This window comes from Procambarus clarkii, chromosome 5 (assembly GCF_040958095.1).
Source record: "Procambarus clarkii isolate CNS0578487 chromosome 5, FALCON_Pclarkii_2.0, whole genome shotgun sequence".
Lineage (NCBI taxonomy): Eukaryota > Metazoa > Arthropoda > Malacostraca > Decapoda > Cambaridae > Procambarus > Procambarus clarkii.
The window spans coordinates 4,098,559-4,118,164 of NC_091154.1; the positions used below are offsets into that span (position 1 = coordinate 4,098,559).

A 19,606-nucleotide genomic window follows, 5' to 3' on the forward strand; every position below is an offset into this window, starting at 1 on the left:
ACATGTAAATAGTATTTATTGTTTCTTAATTACAATTAGTACTTAACCTATAGCTATATTAACTAATAAAACAAAGCTAAAGTCTTTCAATAAATTATAAAGTAACTCAGGATATTTTCAAATTTAAGAACTCAACCTTCAAGAGTTTTACCTGCGCGATTTACCACCTCCTCTTCACTCATCCGATGAATCGGATGAGGACGTGTCTGTTGGAACACCATCTCCTCCTCCACGGAAATGTCACTACTCACTGGGAGCCGGTCGGCCGAGCGGACAGCACACTGGACTTGTGATCCTGTGGTCCTGGGTTCGATCCCAGGCGCCGGCGAGAAACAATGGGCAGAGTTTCTTTCACCCTATGCCCCTGTTACCTAGCAGTAAAATAGGTACCTGGGTGTTAGTCAGCTGTCACGGGCTGCTTCCTGGGGGGTGGAGGCCTGGTCGAGGACCGGGCCGCGGGGACACTAAAGCCCCGAAATCATCTCAAGATAACTTCAAGATAACTCAGCTGCCGGTGTCCTTCACGACACTGCACCTACGACAGCACCACAAGGCCAGCACCAAGTCAGACCACCAAGACCAAGACCGACAAGTCCAAGAAGAAGACCAAAGATCAGAGTTTGCTGAAATCGTCAACAAAAAAGACCAGTAACGAAACGCTTAAACATCAACATCTGTAATCAACCGTCAACTGCTTGCGATCCCAGCCTCTGTGTACACTGCAAATGACGCCCCCACTCAATCCTACTTCACTCTACTCAAGTTCAATTCCGCGGTGGTTGGGCCACTATCCTCGCCCTGTTTGCTAGCTCTATGGACATATTCAAGTTCAAGAGTTGAACACGAAAATTTTAACCTAAAAATTTTGAGTGTATTAACACAAAATTAGGAGAATATATGGGGAGGTAAATGTAACAGCACAATTAAGTGTATTTATGTACTATGCAGACAGTCACTATTACACTAACAGTTTTTCAGTCTATTTGGACAGTCCTCCAAATAGACAGTAACGTACTGTCTATTCGGAGGAAGAGTTGAATTTAGGTAACGTTACTAGTCAAAATAGGTGGAGATATTGTCAAACAATAGACACAGTCACAGAGATTTGCTGTGTCAAACAACAATTACAGATGTTGTACCAAACGAGTCATGAAATCAGTGAAAAACAAACCGCAAAGGAGACAGATAAGCCATTCAGAACTCCCTGGAGACCGTGAAAAACAAACAAATAACGACCAGGTGTGTAAACAATATACATCTAACAAACATGGTAGATATCATAATAACCAACAAGTCAGATATAACAATAACGACGCAAACAATAGTAGTTAAAATGGCGGCATCAAACAACTAGCAACAATGGTGTCGTTAGACCAGCTTGTCCTCTCGAATAATACATAACATTTTGACGTCAAAATCCCCAAACGGACATAATATGATGTGCTATAAATCACAGCAGCTCGCAATCAACCATGTTTTATGTGCACGGGTCCAGTGGTTAGGTTAGTACATCATTTTCTGTCCATTGTGACAACTCACGAGGAAGGGTTGATCAAACTACTGATGACCATGGTGTCAGACTACACTGTACAGTAGTGCTAATGGCATCAGAGGAAACCTGTTATCATACTAATAGTGTCTGATAACGATGTTATCCAACTAATGGTGACACCAAGGATGGTGTCAGATGACGATGATGATGATGATGATGGTGTCAGATAATTCTGGCAGTAACAATGGTGGCGTTGGACAATGAACACATTACACAGTGTGTAATCCTCTCAATCTCCCAACATAATTACCCATCCTCCCCCCCCCCATTTTGGCACCAATATGTAGTACATACACCTAAACACTTCACTAATATGTAGGTCATACACCTAGACACTTCACTAATATGTAGTACATACACCTAAACACTTCACTAACAGTAAAATGTGAAACCCAAACTCTGAGCATCACTGTCTTGTCTTCCAACACAGGAGCGTCAGATCAGCAGCGACGCGTCAGTCACACGCACGCGTAAGTCATATGCACGCATAAGTCATACGCACGCATAAGTCATACGCACGCGTAAGTCATACGCACGCATAAGTCATACGCACGCGTAAGTCACACGCACGCGTAAGTCATACGCACGTGTAAGTCATACGCATGCGTAAATCATACGCACGCATAAGTCATACGCACGCACAAACTAAAGATGACTTACACATATAGGTAGACTTGGAGTTCTTTTTTTTTTAACATGCGTATACACATTAGCTTATACAATGTATAACAATATACACTCCATAAAAAACTTCATATGTATATATTGTCACTGAAAATATTTATAACCATCACCAGCCTGCTGGTGAAAATAAAACATATAAAATATATAAATCAATTATAATACATATACACATATGTGACAAAAATATTTGTATTATTCCTCTGGGATTTATCTGGGGTTTACGGATATTTTTAGGGTCATGAAATATTTCAAATCAAACCCAAGCCAGAAATGTGAAAATAGAGACAATTGGCGGTGATTTGGTTGGTCCTGAATCATCATTAGGTCGTGCTAATGGTCCAGGATGAACCCTAATATCATTATTGCCTTGGATTGTCAGGTTTGTGGTTTGGGTCTAATTATCAGCCCAGTTATTGCCATTAATTGTTGCATATTCCAGATCGCATAACTTCTAATAACGATTCAATTTTTTTTGTTAGTTTAATGTAAATGGAAAACGGTCCCTGATACATGTTATGAGCTGAGTACTTGGCACTGGGCACTGGGCACTGGGCACTGGGCACTGGGTGTAAGGACGTTACTAGAAAGCCTCTCTATTTCATTGCCCAAACAACAGCTGCAAGTTGCAACATCTGCTCAGCTTTGGGTTTGAACAAGTAACCTTTTATACTCAGGTATTGTGGACACAGCATTCTCTTAGTAACTTTGTGCTATAAACATAATAACTGAAGATTAATATGCTTTTCTCATGCTTCCAAACTGTGTCTTGAAGATATTTTGCGCATCTTTCTTCTTTGCAAGTTATCTCTGAGCTTCCTGATCTGTGTGACTGTGTCGAATATTTTGGGGCAGTTCTTCTGTGAGGTTTTGTCAACGATCGAGCCATCTCCGGGGTGCAGGGGCGCCCCCTTACTAAACTTGTTCCAAAGGTGGATTCCAACAGTGTTTTGAGGCCAAGTCCAAGAAATGCCCCCACCAGATACGAAGAGTTCTTCCCAGCGCTTCCAGTGGAGCGGGTAGAAGGTGGAGGGAGCTGCGGAAACATTACTACCATGAGCGACCGGATATATTAGCAGTAAGACTGAACGGTAAACATGTACCAAGTGTGCTATCAACTATTTCCCAGCAACATAGAAATCATTATTAATGTTTTGCATGACTATGTCAGCGATGTTTGCATGCACTACGAGGTCCAGGCCCAATAGTGAATGAGAGTTACGCTCACCCAACATTACGAGATCCTTGCACTGGTGGACATCAGTGATGTTCTGGATGTTGCAAGCCTTCCTCACCACCCTCTGGAAGACCCCTGGACCGTTGTGTCCCCAAACATTGCCCTGGAAGTGTTCCGTCAGCTCCCTGATGGCCTCTACACACAGCCAATGATCCTTAGGGATTCTGAGGAGATATTTCAGGAATTTAGAACAGGAACCTGCAGAAGATCTGTCAAGTAAGTAAGTAATTATCAAAAGAAGGCACCAAACCGGGAAGGTTATTTAGCACCATCAAATGTGCGGGATAATCAGAGGGCGCTAAATATCACCAAGGCTGCCAATACGAGAACAGAAACGCATAAGGCGAATGATATCAAAAGTATCTGAGTCACCGAGAATACTATCGAGAGACAAGCGACCGCGGGGGACTGTCGGAAAATAAGACACACGCTCATTCCAGAAGTCAGGACATTCAATAAGGATATGCACGACCGTAAGAGGGACAATGCAATTAGGACAATAAGGAGCAGGGCAGCGCTCCATCAAGTGACCATGGGTTAAGCGAGTATGGCCAATATGCAACCTCGCCAGAGCCGTTTTCCATCGCCGGTTATGGTGGTAGGAGGATGGCCATGAGGACACACAACCTTTAAGAGAACGTAGTTTGTTGCCAGTAACAGACGATCAACAAGCCTGCCAATGGGTAAGGACTGAGGAATGGATAACCGGGTAAAAGTTGGAGTAAGGAATACCTTTACGAGAGATGGGACAAGAGCGGACAGCCTCCCTGGAGGCAGCATCCGCACGCTCATTTAAAGAGACACCAATATGGCTGGGAACCCAACAAAACTCAACTGACTTAAATTTACTGTGAACAAGAAACAGCCAATGCTGGATCTCGACAACCACTGGATGAACCGGATTAAAGGACCCGAGAGCCATGAGGGCACTACGAGAGTCAACAACAACTACAAAGGAAGACTGACAACGAGAAAGCAGGAGACGAAGAACATAGAGAATAGCATTAAGTTCTGCTGTGAAGATGCTAGTCTCCAGAGGCAAGCGACACATATAAGTGCAGTCAGGAAAAACAACAGAGTAGCCAACACCGTCCGCAGACTTAGACTCATCAGTGAAGACGGAAATGGAGCAGGAATGAGAAGAAAAGTGCTCAAGAAAAAGGCGTTTTAGAACCGTAGGAGAGGTAAAAGCTTTAGTGATGTGGGTCAAGGATGTACAAAATTGCGGAAGGGGGACTCTCCACGGGGGCAAGGATGGAACAACACGAGGAGAAACATTAGAAATACAAACGGAAAGAGAATCCTGTAAGCAAGATAACCGGACAGAAAGAGGGAGGTGGTGAAGAGGAACAGGAACCACAGGAGGGGTAAAAGTTAAAGCATGACAGGTGAGAAGAAGGATGTTGCAAGGATCAAGCAAGATAGCGAAGACAGTAGCGATCACGGCGGTCCTGGAGAGACAGGAAGCTAGTATCAACATACAAGCTGAGGACGGGAGTCGAACGAAAGGGACCAGAACTGAGACACAACCCAGTATGGTGCAAAGCATCAAGACGGCGAAGAGTAGAAGGAGAAGCAGACGAGTAAGCAGGGCAACCATAATCGAGCTTAGACAAGATGAGAGAGGAATGTAAAGCAAGGAGAGTGCGCCTATCCGCTCCCCAAGAAGTATGGGACAATACCCGAATGGGGGTAAGGGCCTTAGAGCACTCAACACGGAGGTAAGAGATATGGGGAGACCAAGACAAACGAGTGTCAAAGAATATCCCCAAAAGCTTCGCGGAATCTTTGTACTCAAGGGGATGACCATAAAGTGACAAAGAGGGACGAAGAACGACCCGTTTCCGAGTAAAAGTCATGGCACAAGTCTTAGTAGAAGAGAACTTGAAGCCATGATTGGTGGCCCAAGACGACACGGCATCAATCGCAAGTTGAAGCCGGCACTGAAGGAGAGGCGAATCATCACCCTGACAGCAAAGGGTAAGATCATCAACATAGAGAGCGGAGAAGACACTTGAAAGAAGAGAGGAAAGAAGACCATTGAGGGCAACCAGAAAAAGAGTAGTGTTCAGAACACTACCCTGGGGCACATCTTCATATTGCTGAAAAGAGGCAGAGAGAGCGGTACCAAGCCTCACCCGAAAGGAATGACGAGAGAGGAAGCTGCGGAGAAAGAGAGGGAGATGACCACGAAGGCCAAAAGAATGAAGCTGGGATAGAATATGATATCGCCAAGTGGTGTCGTAAGCCTTTTCATGGTCAAAAAGGACGGCAACAACGGAGGTCTTCGCAGCAAAAGCAGTACGAATATAGAACTCCAAGTTCACCAGGACATCTGTCGTGCTGCGGCACTTGCGGAAACCAAATTGAGAAGGGGAAAGGTGGTGATGGTGTTCCAAGAACCACATCAGACGAACGTTAACCATACGTTCAAAGAGTTTACAGACACAACTTGGAAGGGCAATAGGGCAAAAGTCCTTTGGGGATGTTCCCAGAGACCCCGGTTTGCGAACAGAGAGGACAACGGCATCGAGCTAGTCCTCAGGGACTGACGACGACTCCCAGATCTGATTATACAGACTCAGTAAATACTGAGACGTGCACGGAGGGAGATGGTGAAGAATCTCATAATGAATACCATCAGAGCCCGCCGCCGTAGAACCGCAGAGGGCCAGGGCAGAACGAAGTTCAGAGAGAGAGAGAAGGGATCATTATAATGAAGTCGAAGACGAGTGCAGAAATCGAAAGGACGAGACTCAAGGACAGGTTTACGAAGAAGGAAAGATTGGGGAAGATGAAGACCAGAGCTAACAGAAGAAAAGTGGGAACCCAGTTCGGAAGCGACCTGCAACGGGTCCGCCACAAGAGTACCACGGAGGTGAAGGACCGGTGAAACATCGGGAACAAACTTACCTGCTATCTTGCAGATACGCTTCCAGTTCGGTGGCAGAGGAGTTTCGGACGTAATGGTGGAGACATAAGATGCCCAACATTCACGTTTAGCCGTACGGATGGCCCTACGGGCCACTGCACATACCTTCCAAAAGAAAAGAAAAGAATCGGCCGTCTGCCAACGGCGGTGTCTCTTCCAGGCTGCACGCTTACAGCGGACAGCCCGAGCACAATCTGCATTCCACCAGGGAACGCACTTCCGTGGACCCCAAGAGGAAGAGCGAGGAATAGAGCGGAGGGCAGCGTCGAAGACTGTCATGAAAAAGGAGGAGAGCGCGAGGGAGAGGCAGAAGGGAGAGGTCAGAGAGAGCAGCACTGAGGGTAAATAGGTCCCAATCCGTTTTAGCAAACTGCCACCTAGGGAAGGAGAGGGGACGGTGAAAAGAGAAAAAGATAACCAGGATGGGGAAATGGTCACTGACATGGAGGTCATCAAGAACCTGCCACGTGAAATCCAAGTAAAGAGAAGACGAGCAAAGAGAAAGATCAAGACAGGAAAGGGTACAAGTCCGAGAGTCCAAATGTGTGGGCTCACCAGAATTTAGAAGAGACAGGGAAGAAGAGAGGATAAACGGCTCAAGAAGGCGACCTCGGGTGTTCGTCAGAACATCACCCCAAAGGAAATGACGACAATTGAAATCACCCAGCAGGAGCACAGGCTCCGGCAAGGAGTCCAGTAGGTGTTTCAGATCAGGAAGAGAAAGCGGGACACTCGGGGGGAGATAAATGGAACAAACTGTGTACCATTTCCCCACAAAAATATGAGCAGCTGAACAATGGAGAGGCGAAGGAAAAAGTAAGGGGACAAAGGGAACATCAGAGCGAATCAAGAGAGCAGAAGAATTAGGAGCCCCAGCAATAGCTGGGGGGGAGGGGGAGAGAAAGGAATAGCCACGGAAGCGACCAGGACGAGCACCAAGCATCGGCTCCTGGAGACAGACACAAAGGGGCGAAAACTGCGAAATCAGAAGTTGGAGTTCAAGGAAATTGGCGTAATAACCTCGAACGTTCCATTGAAGAATAGACATCGACGAGAAGAGAAAGGACAAAAACAGAGAACAAGGAAGAAACAAAGGCGAAAGAGCAACAGAGCATGTTAAAGAATATCAGGGTCGGGATCAGGGTGAGCAAAGTCAGGGTTAGGGGGCATGGGTAAACTGAGCAAAGATGGAGAGAAGGAAGTGGGAGAACAGACCAGAGGTGGACAGGCGGGGTCTGGAGGAGGAGGAGGAGGAAGAGGAAGAGACAACCGAGAGGAGAAGTCAAGGACAGCAGCAGGAAGAGGGGGAGGAGAAAGAGGGGGAGGAGAAAGAGGGGAGCGCACCTCAGCAAGGGCAGCAACCGAGAGGGAAGCGGGGGCCAAAGAAACCCCCATAGCAGGAACAGGGGGCGCAACCACCGAAATGGGAGGGGAAGGAGCGATAGAGGCAGAAGTAGGGGGCCGAGGAAGAAAGCGAAACCTTCTTACCTGCTGGGGAGGAGGAAGGAGAGGAGCCAGGCTTACGCTTCTGACTTAAAGAGACAGGTGTCCCAGCAACTACGTACTGGGCAACGGATTCCAGCATCTCAACAGGGGAAGCTGAACGAGAGCACACACGACGGCCGTTTGGAGAGCAATGGACATCAGCCTGCACTGGCAGGCGGCGGGGAGAGTCAATAGACAGAGGGGAAGGATGGGAAGGAGGATATGATGGAGACGAGGAAGAAGACACAGAAGACTTGACAGACTGGGTAGAAAAAAGGGGAACCCCAAACAGAGGACCAGGAGGGGGACCCTTCGGGACAGAACTCAAAGGAACAGAGGAGGGGGCAGTGGGCGTATCAGGGTCCAAGGCCCGGAAACGGTTGTGAGTCTGAGGAAGGTGGGAAGGACGAGGAGAGGAAGAGCGCAACATGCGAGCATAAGAGATGTTAACATAAGGCGGGAGCCGGCGAACCTGGCGTCTCGCCTCAGGAAAAGATAAACGCTCCCGGTACTTCAAGTTGAGGACGGCTGCCTCAAGCTTGTAATGGACACACGCACGGGAGAAGGTAGGATGGGCCTCACCGCAGTTGAGGCAACGAGCCTGGGGAGAAGTGCACTCCGACTTAGAGTGACCTTTGCCCCCACACAAAGGACAGAGACAGTCCCAGAGCAGTGGAGGGCACCATGCCCAAACCTCCAGCACTTGTTACAGAGCCTAGGAGAAGGAATGTACTCTTGGACAGAGCATCTGGCACCAGCAAGAAGGACAGAGGGTGGAAGGGTCCTATCATCAAAGGTAATCTTCACAACCCGAAGGAGTTGACGGCGACGACCACGAGGGGGACGAGTAAACGTGTCTACCCGGAGGACAGAATGGCACTGGGCCTCAAGGATATTCTGAATATCATCATGGCAGTCCTGCAGATTCTGAACACCGGTTGCAACATGGGGTGGGAGGAGAATAGTGCCAACACTGGCATTCAACTGAGCGTACTTGGAGACCCGAACAGGGGTCTCGCCAAGGCAGGATAAGGCAGCCAAACGGGAAGCTGCATCCTGAGAAGGAGCAGCAACGACACATGTACCGAGACGGGTGGGGTTGAAGGTGACAGAGGCATCCACGGAATCAACAAGGTGCCTATGAAGGGAGAAATCGTCAGGAGGCGCAGAATCAAGAGGGAGGAGATCAAAGTATTTGGCCCACGAAGCGGGACCAAACAAGGCTTGATATGCATCAGAACAGGAAGGAATCGAATGAGTGCGGCCGTGTCGAGGACGGAATTGAGAACCCCCCAGAGAGAGAGAGGGGGTTAAAAGGCGCAGTAGTTACAACAAGAGATGGAGCCGTGCCAGGGGACGAGGTAGTCACCGCTGGGGGCTTGGGGCTCGACCCAACCACAGAGGAGGGAGGGGAGCCAAGGGGAGTAGTCAGAGAGGCCAAAGGAGGAGCAAGGTCGGGGCCCAATGCAGCGGAGGCTACAGAGCCCAGTCTTCCAATACAGACCAACTCGGGGGCTTGGTCGCTCACCCCACGAGCCTGAGAAGGTAAATGAGGAACACAATTAGACATAGGTACGAAGAGAAAAATATTCATTCACGAATGTCCCCCATTACCCACCATGGAGCCACAATTAGAGGCAGGACACCCAACAAGAAGCCATCGCCGATCATGTCGGGGCCTCCTAGGGGTGCGTCGTGAGTATACGCCCCACAAACGCCACCTTAAGAACCGTCAGTCCATCGAGATCGGGTTCAGCGACAAAAGGGGGATTGACAATAAAAGGTTCCCCTCGCTCTCGACGTTGGGTACTACAGTTCTACGGGTGCAAGAGTATGCCTCCTCAAGCACCCAGGCGTCAAAATAGAAGTCCAAAAGAATAACCAAAAACAAGCAAAAGGTCGGCAGGAAATGACAAGCAGATAGGAGAAGAGGGGGGAGAAAAACGAAACACAAGGAAAAGGAAAGGCAATCCGGCACAATTAGAGAAGACAGCAGCAGGAGCATAAGGCCACAAAAGGACAGAGGACTGTCCCACGGAGCATCACACTCCGGCAGCCGTCCACCAAGCTCCCTCACGGCGCCAACGGGCCGGATGGGGAGGGGGGGGGGGGGAAGATCTGTCAAGATCTTCATAATTTATACTATTATATGCTCAAATTTACAGATTTGCATAAATCTAAATGTTAACAAGTGGCTCATCTTGATGACCAAACCACACACCAGAAGATGAGGACATGATGACATTTCGGTCCATCCCGAAACGTCATCATCTGAACTTCTGGTGTGTGGTTTGCTAGTATCATCTTGTCAGTATTATATCACAAGTATTACATCCAATACTAACTTGAAGGCACCATTGGAGAGATGGTCCCAGCGTTCCCGACCAATCCATGACTCGCTGGAAGGCAAGGGTGCCACTGTCCACATGTCCAAGTCAAGGTAAATACCTCCCACAGAGCACACCACACCCAGACGTAGCGCATCCGACAAATTGATTCCAGCCCAGTCTGTTGAGACAGAGACGTGTAAAACTACTGCTAACTCTAGCGTAGTCTGTCGAGACAGAGACGTGTAAAACTACTGCTAACTCTAGCGTAGTCTGTCGAGACAGAGACGTGTAAAACTACTGCTAACTCTAGCGTAGTCTGTCGAGACAGAGACGTGTAAAACTACTGCTAACTCTAGCGTAGTCTGTCGAGACAGAGACGTGTAAAACTACTGCTAACTCTAGCGTAGTCTGTCGAGACAGAGACGTGTAAAACTACTGCTAACTCTAGCGTAATCTGTCGAGACAGAGACGTGTAAAACTACTGATAACTCTAGCGTAATCTGTCGAGACAGAGACGTGTAAAACTACTGATAACTCTAGCGTAGTCTGTCGAGACAGAGACGTGTAAAACTACTGCTAACTCTAGCGTAGTCTGTCGAGACAGAGACGTGTAAAACTACTGCTAACTCTAGCGTAGTCTGTCGAGACAGAGACGTGTAAAACTACTGCTAACTCTAGCGTAGTCTGTCGAGACAGAGACGTGTAAAACTACTGCTAACTCTAGCGTAGTCTGTCGAGACAGAGACGTGTAAAACTACTGCTAACTCTAGCGTAGTCTGTCGAGACAGAGACGTGTAAAACTACTGCTAACTCTAGCGTAGTCTGTCGAGACAGAGACGTGTAAAACTACTGCTAACTCTAGCGTAGTCTGTTGAGACAGAGACGTGTAAAACTACTGCTAACTCTAGCGTAGTCTGTTGAGACAGAGACGTGTAAAACTACTGCTAACTCTAGTGTAGTCTGTTGAGAATGAGATGTGTAAAACTAATGCTAATTCTAGCATACTCTATTGAGATGGACGTACTACATTTTGTCTGGGAGAGGAACCCTGTGTATATATATATATATATATATATATATATATATATATATATATATATATATATATATATATATATATATATATATATATATATATATATATATATATATATATATATATATATATATATATATATATATATATACAGTATATACCTTAGGCTTGTTGTTACGACCCTAGATTCTTAGTTGGAAACCAGAGGTCAAATTAAGTTCCAAATACTTTTGTGAGAAGGATAGTTAATTAACAATAACGTTTATATGCAGAACTTCTCATACCTTGGTTCCATCTTCCTTGCCAAACGTAAGATGAATCGTGTTTTTCACAGAGCATTCAGGTTCTGAGCTTGTTGATTATTAAATATAACATTGAACTAGCTATCAGCTATTCTTAGAACTGTTAAAGTAACTAATAATGAATGTCGGTGAAGACTTGTCTGTTTATTGCTGTATGATCAGCTAGGCCACTTCCCGGCAGCATATTTAAGAGTTCTTCTCCGTTCTTCTCCTCCTCCTCCCTTTCCCTTACCTTATTCTACATTGATTCTCTAAGTTAAGTAATACTGTGTTACAGTGTTCTGGCAAATTGTGTAGCTAAGTTCTGGTGTAGCCTAAGGTAGTGTTTATATCCCATAGATTACTCTAGGGTGTGCTAGTGAAACCACATGTGCTCAAGTTTACCTAGGCTACCTAGAGCCTTTACAAGTGTCCTTCTCCAAGTAGTCTTTACCCTAGTTTGCAATTGTAAACCTTGCATCCTGCTTATATGGACCAAGGTCGGTCCGTCTAATTACCGCAAGCTTCACAAAGCTTCCTGGCAATACGTTAGTAATGAATAAATATGATATATTTACTCATTATAATGTTGGTGGTAAATGTACAACACGAAAAAACATAATTTTAATCTGAAAAAGTATCTCTTTATAAAGAAATTTGACGAAAATAAAGAGCTGGTGACGCCAAATCAAGTCGACGATCCAAGCGTCGGTTAGGTTAGGTTAGGTTCGGTTAGGTTAGGTTAGGTTAGGTTAGGTTAGGTTAGATTAGGTTAGGTCAGCCTAACCTAGCATATCATATTTATTCATTACTAACGTATTGCCAGGAAGCTTTCTGAAGTTTGTGTAACTTGTGGTAATTAGATGGACCCACCAAGGTGTTTAACGTAAGGTAGAGTGGTAAAGAGATTCGTTGTATTAATGTATATGGGGATTATTAGAGGGTTTAATAAATAAGGAATAAGCTAGGAGTATCTTTTCATCCTGTTGAGTGTGGAATAGGGGATTACCTTAGACTACAGACATTTATTCTAGCCAAACTATTATTCTTTGCTGGGAAATATTCTTTCCCTGGGGGCCAGGGCCTCCGTATTGCCACTATTTTAGGAACTCCTTAGTCTTTTAAAATTGGCCCTCTCAGTACAACCACATACCCCATAACAAGTGGTTGGCCTGACCTGGAACTGAAATTTTTATATATAAATTGTAAAAATTTTGATTTTTGAGTGCCGAAACTAAATTTCTTGCATTCCGCAGAACGGTTGTGTGGTAGCCTAGGGTCCAGCTCAATTAGCAAAGGATACATCTTGCACTGACTAGACATCCAACTGGATCTCTTCACGATTGAGGTAAGTGTGGCCTTGTAACAGGGGCCGTGCAAATTTTTGTATTTTTTCCAATTTTTATTTTTTATTTTTACTTTGGCTAGTAACTAGGATAATTAGTGATGGAGACTATGTTGCAGGAACTGGCAAAGACCCCTTCAGTGGTAGAGATCAAGAAGCTGACCAAAGCAGTCTTCCACCTACTGCTCCACGTCACCCTTCCACCTATCACTCCATGTCACCCTTCCACCTACCATTTCACGCCACCCTTACACCTACCACTCCACGTCACCCTTCCACCTATCACTCCACGTCACCCTTCCACCTACCGCTCCACGTCACCCTTTCACCTACCGCTCCACGTCACCCTTTCACCTACCGCTCCACGTCACCCTTTCACCTACCGCTCCTTGCCCACTCCATCCCTCGGAGCCACTTGCCGAGTCGTCCTGTACCCTCCAGGACGTCGTCAACATCCAGCGTGGAGATGTGGATGTTGCTGTAGGAGGCGAGGGCGTGGATGATGGCATCTGTGCCCCCTACGTGGGTGGACGTGAGGGCTAGGTGGACCTGGTGGTCGGGGTGGTGGACTGCTGCGCTCTCTACTGCACACGCCTGTCAAGTTATTGAAGAAAATATTATTTACCACCTGTGAAGAGACGGTAGACTGAATGCTAATGTTTGGGGGGATTAATTAGATTGGTAATACTCATGTTACTCGGTGAGTCAGGTTGTGCATTGGAGGCAGGCCGCCGTTCTTTCAATTTGCCACTCCATAAAAAATCCAGCTGTTTTGCTTAACTTGAAGTGTGTGTGTGTGTGTGTGTGTGTGTGTGTGTGTGTGTGTGTGTGTGTGTGTGTGTGTGTGTGTGTGTGTGTGTGTGTGTGTGTGTGTGTGGATTGGTCGACTCTTTAAACAATATTACCTTGAGGTTACCTTGAGGTGCTTCCGGGGCTTAGCGTCCCCGCGGCCCGGTCGTCGACCAGGCCTCCTGGTTGCTGGACTGATCAACCAGGCTCTTGGATGCAGCTGTTCGCAGCCTGACGTATGAATCACAGCCTGGTTGATCAGGTATCCTTTGGAGGTGCTTATCCAGTTCTCTCTTGAACACTATGAGGGGTCGGCCAGTTATGTCCCTTATGTGTAGCGGAAGCGTGTTGAACAGTCTAGGGCCTCTGATGTTTATAGTTCTCTCTCAGAGTACCTGTTGCATCTCTGTTCTTCAACGGGGCTATTGTGCACATCCTACCATGCCTCCTGGTCTCATTTGATGTTATTTCTATGTGCAGGTTTGGGACCAGCCCCTCTACTATTTTCCATGTGTAAATTATTATGTATCTCTCCCGTCTGTGCTCAAGAGAATACAGATTTAAGCATTTTAGTCGGTCCCAATAGCTTAGATGTTTTACTGAGTGGATTCTAGCAGTAAAGGATCTCTGCACGCTCTCCAGGTCAGCAATTTCTCCAGCTTTGAAAGGGGCTGTCATTGTGCAGCAGTACTCCACTCTAGAGAGCACAAGCGTTTTGAAAAGTATCATCATCGGTATAACATCTCTGGTGTGAAAGATTCTTGTTATCCAACCTGTCATTTTTCTTGCAGTTGTGACGGCTACTTTATTGTGTTCTTTAAAGGTAAGGTCTTCCGACATGAGTACACCCAGATCCTGTACATTGCCTTTTCCTTCTATGTTATGATTTGACTATGTTTGGTGAATGTGAGGTAATAAGTGAGCGAACAGGATGTGTTGGTGGTGCCTAGTGACCACCTCGACACAACGTTTGCCTTGGTACGGAGAGGGACTTTTATAAGCACTGTTAATTAGATAGGTCCACTAATTAGATAGGTAATCACATTAATACAGGCTCAGCCTTCACTAAAGAGAATTCGAGAAAGCATTGAAGGGAAGTAAACATATACAGTATACTGTAGTTTGATTAGCTGAATTTTCAATGATAATATTGTGTTGTTTTGCTATGGTAAAGCCACATGAAAATCCCCAGGGAATATGAAGATAAACACAGGAAACTAGAGATAAGCGCAGTTAACAACTTGTACAGAAACATGTTGACGTGATGACTTTATTAATAATTAGTTTGTTGACAAAATGATGAGGTTCGAAGGTGGTGTATAGACACAAACTTTATGTAACTGTCATGTTAGGTGCACTAATTTTAGTTCATCTATGAGAGGAAGTGTCAAAGTGGATGGCAGGAAAGAGTCATGTGACCCACCAGGACATCTGCTCTTAACCCCTGGAAGATGAAACACACTTAGTCTGTCTAGTATTCTTTTGTCAGAAGAGAGACATCACAAGCGCCAAACTTGAGGCCCTCAGGGACCTCAAAGTCCACAATATTCCCTCCATCCTGAGGGGTATCTTCCACGAGGGGAACATGGCATGAGAGGTTTTCATTTCATTTCATCATTTCATTTCGGGGTTTAGCGTCCCCGCGGCCCGGTCCTCGACCAGGCTTCCTTTTTGTTACCCCCCCCCCCCAGGAAGCAGCCCGTAGCAGCTGTCTAACTCCCAGGAACCTATTTACTGCTAGGTAACAGGGGCATCAGGGTGAAAGAAACATTTTGCCCATTTGTCTCCGCCTCCACCGAGGATCGAACCCGGAACCACAGGACTACAAATCCTAAGCGCTGTCTACTCAGCTGTGAGGCGCCCCTCTGTCGGGCCAAGACAGAGACAAAGTCTCTATATACATAACATCCCTTTCATCAAGTCTTGTAAACAAGGAAAAATTTTAAGTTGGAAGGAATAGTACCCAACCACTTGTGGACAGTCGGGGATTGAACACCGACCTGCTTGAAGCAAGACCGTCGCTCTATACCATCCAGCCCAAGTGGTAAACACGAACCATCACCGCCGACCAGACACCAAACACCACCAACCAACACCACCACCAGACCCCAAACACCACCCAACAAACACTCATTCCACCCACCATCTTAGCATTAAGGGCCGACGCACACGTAGTCTCCAGGAAGAAGATGTTCTGGGCGCTGGAAGAGGCGGTGAATTTGGGCAGCCTGACGGGGAAGGGCGGCGGGGTGGTGCTGGCCTGTAGGGTGCAGGCCGCCGCCCGCCACCCACCCTCGCCCACTCCACCCTCGACGCCCATCACCACGTCTATAGCGAAGTGGTCTTCGTAGTCGGCCACCACCGCTGGAAGACTCAGGGAGGTCCTGCTGCCTGTTGAAACAATATATAGTTATAACAATAACCAATTTCTGCATAAAGTTCAGAAACATGAACCATTACTGTGTGACACTGAACTCATGTCCTGAGGACCTTCTTTCATTTGAACTAAGAGTAAGCCTATATAGCTTGTTTTATCAATAATGAAGCACGGGTAGGCCTATACAGCTTACTTTAACCAAGAATTTGATTCACACTGGGATCCAAGATTCACATTGGGAACCAAGATTCACACTGGGAGTCAAGATTCACACTGGGAGCCAAGTATCAGTAACTTTTGTCTAATCAAAGCACAATGGAAAGCTTTCTAACTTTAGCCCCTCTCGCTGACCGGCTCGTTGATGCCGTGAGGGGGGTTGGTGGGCGGCTGCCAGAGTGTGATGCTCCATGAGTCAGTCCTCTGTCCTTTTGTGGCCTTCTGCTCCTGCTGCTGTCCTCACGAATTTTGCTGGACAACTTTTCCTTTTCCTCGTGTTTTCGTTCTTCTCCCCCCCCACTTTTCTCCTTTCTCGTTGTCATCTCCTGCTGACCTTTTGCCTGTTTTGATCATTCTTTAGACCTTCTTTTGTTTTGACGCCCGGGTGTTTGAGGAGGCATACTCTTACACCCATAGAACTGTAGTACCCGACGTCTTGAGCAAGGGGACCCTTTTATTGACAATCCTCCTTTCGTCACTGAACCCGATCTCGACGGACTGACGGTTCTTAAGGTGGCGTTTGTCGGGCGTATACTCACGACACACCCCTAGAGGGCCCGGCAAGATCGGCAACATGTCTTTTGTTGGGTGTCCTGCCTCTAATTGAGGCTCCGTGGTGGGCGTGGGGGCACATTCGTGAATGAATGTCTTTCCTCTCGTATTTAATGTTCCTCTTTTACCTTCTCGGGCTCGTGGGGTGGGCGACCAAGCCCTCGAGTCGGCCTGTGTTGGAAGACCGGGCTCTGTAGCCCCTGCTGCATTGGGCCCTGACCTTGCTCCTCCTTTGACCCTCCTGACAACTCCCCTCGGCTCCCCTCCCTCCTCTGTGGTTGGGTCGAGCCCCAAGCCCCCAGTGGTGACCACCTTGTCCCCTAGCACGGCTCGGTCTTTAGTTGTGACTACTGCGCCTTTTAACCCCTCTCTCTCTCTGGGGTTCTCAATGCTGTTCTCGCCACGGCCGCACTCGCTCAATTCCTTCCCGTACTGATGTGTATCAGGCCTTGTTTGGTCCCGCTTCATGGGCCAAATACTTTGATCTCCTCCCTCTTGATTCTGCGCCTCCTGACGATTTCTCCCTCCATAGGCACTTTGATGATTCAGTAGATGCCTCTGTTATCTTCCACCCCACCCGTCTCGGTACATGTGTCATTGCTGCTCCTTCTCAGGATGCAGCCTCCCGCTTGGCCGCCTTGTCCTGCCTTGACGAGACCCCCTGTTTGGGTCTCCAAGAACGCTTGGTTGAATGCCAGTGTTGGCACTATTCTCCTCCCACCCCATGTTGCAACCAGTGTTCGGAATCTCCAGGACTGCCACGAAGATGTTTGACATATCCTCGAAACCCAGGGTCATTCTGTCCTCCAGGTAAACTTGCTTACTCGTCCCCCTTGTGGCCGTCGCCATCAACCCCTTCGGGTTGTGAAGATTACCTTTGATGGTAGCTGGGACCCTTCCGCCCTCTGTCATTCTTGCTGGTGCCAGGTGCTCCGTCCAGGAGTACATTCCCTCTCCTCGGCTCTTTAATAAGTACTGGAGGTTTGGGCATGGTGCCCTCCGCTGCTCTGGTACTGTCTCTCTCTGTCCTATGTGTGGGGGCGAGGGTCACTCTAAGTCGGAGTGCACTTCTCCCCAGGCTCGCTGCCTCAATTGCGGTGAAGCCCACCCTACCTTCTCCCGTGCGTGTATACAGTACAAGCTTGAGGCAGCCGTCCTCAACTTGAAGCACCGGGAGCGTTTGTCTTTTCCTGAGGCGAGGCGCCAAGTTCGCCATCTCCCATGTTAATCTAACGTCTCTTATGCTCGCGTGTTGCGCTCTTCCTCTCCTCATCCTTCCTCAGACTCACAACCGTTTCCGGGCCTTGGACCCTGATACGCCCACTGCCCCCCTCCAGTTCCTTTGAGTTCTGTCCCGAAGGGTCCCCCTCCTGGTCCTCTGTCTGGGGTTCCCCTTCTTTCTACCCAGTCTGTCGTGTCTTCTGTGTCTTCTTCCTCGTCTCCCTCCGATCCTCCTTCCCATCCTTCTCCTCCGTCTGTTGGCTTTCCCCGCCGCTTGTCAGTGCGGGCTGATGTACATTGCTCTCCCAATGGTCGTCGTGTATGCTCTTGTTCTGCTTCACCTGTTGAGACTCTAGAATCTATTGCCCAGTACGTAGTTGCTGGGACGCCTGTCTCTTTGAGTCAGACGCGTAAGCCTGGCTCCTCTCCTTCCTCCTCCCAAGCAGGTAAGAAGGCTTCGCTTTCTCCTTCGCCCCGTACCTCTGACTCTCTTGCTCCATCCCCTCCCGTTTCGGTGGTTGCGCCCCCTGTTCCTGCTATGGAGGTCTCTTTGGCCCCCGCTGCCCTCTCGGTTGCTGCCCTTGCTGAAGTGCACTCCCTGGTTTCTGCCCTTCCTGCTACTGTCCTTGACCCTCGGTTATCCTCCTCTTTTCTTCCTCCAGATCCTACTCGTCCGCTCCTGGTCGGTCCTCAGGCTCCCTTCCCGCCTTCTTTACTCAGTTTACCCATGCCCCCTAACCCTGACTTCACTGACCCTGACTCCTGATCCTGCGCTTCTTTAACGTGCTGTGTTCCCTTTTCACCTTTGTTTCTTCGTTATTCTCTGTTGCTGTCCTTTCTCTTCTTGTCGATGTCTATTCTTCAGTGGAACGTTCGTGGTAATTACGCCAATTTCCTTGAACTAAAAACTTATGATTTCATGGTTTTTGCCCCTTTGTGTCTGTCTCTTGGAGCCGATGATTGGTGCTCGTCCTGGTCGCTTTCGTGGCTATTCCTTTCCCCCCCCTTAGCCATTGATGGGGCTCCTAACTCTTCTGCTCTCTTCATTTGCTCTGATGTTCCCTTTGTCCCCTTACTTTTTCCTTTGCCTCTCCATTGTTCTGCTGCTCGTATCTTTGTGAGGAAATGGTATACGGTTTATTCCAATTATCTCCCCCCGAGTGTCCGTCTTTCTCTTCCCGATCTTAAACACGTACTGGACTCCTTGCCGGAGCCTGTGCTCCTGCTGGGTGATTTCAAATGTCGTCATTCCCTTTGGGGCGATGTTCTGACAAATACCCGAGGTTGCCTTCTTGAGCTGTTTATCCTCTCTTCTTCCCTGTCTCTTCAGAATTCTGGTGAGTCCATGCATTTTGACTCTCGGACTCGCACCCTTTCCTGTCTTGATCTTTCTCTTTGCTCGTCATCTCTTTACTTAGATTTCACGTGGCAGGTTCTTGATGACCTCCATGGCGGTGACCATTTCCCCATCCTTGTTACCTTTTTCTCTTTTCACCCTCCCCTCTCCTTCCCTAGGTGGCAGTTTGCTAAGGCAGACTGGAACCTATTTACCCTCAGTGCTGCTCTCTCTGA

General features: G+C 47.6%; 1 protein-coding gene across 1 annotated transcript in view; it reads right to left on the reverse strand.

Moving 5' to 3' along the window:
• Positions 1-2,298: 2,298 nt before the first annotated feature.
• Positions 2,299-19,606, reverse strand: part of LOC138372897 (lactosylceramide 4-alpha-galactosyltransferase-like) — a 31,372-nt gene continuing 14,064 nt past the window's right edge. The window contains exons 3-7 of the mRNA XM_069338575.1: positions 15,812-16,059; positions 13,263-13,473; positions 10,233-10,395; positions 3,462-3,634; positions 2,299-3,269 (exon numbers count right to left, since the gene is read on the reverse strand). Coding sequence (XP_069194676.1) covers positions 2,983-3,269; positions 3,462-3,634; positions 10,233-10,395; positions 13,263-13,473; positions 15,812-16,059 — 1,082 coding nt within the window. The 3' untranslated portion in view covers positions 2,299-2,982. The remainder of the gene's footprint in view (positions 3,270-3,461; positions 3,635-10,232; positions 10,396-13,262; positions 13,474-15,811; positions 16,060-19,606) is intronic.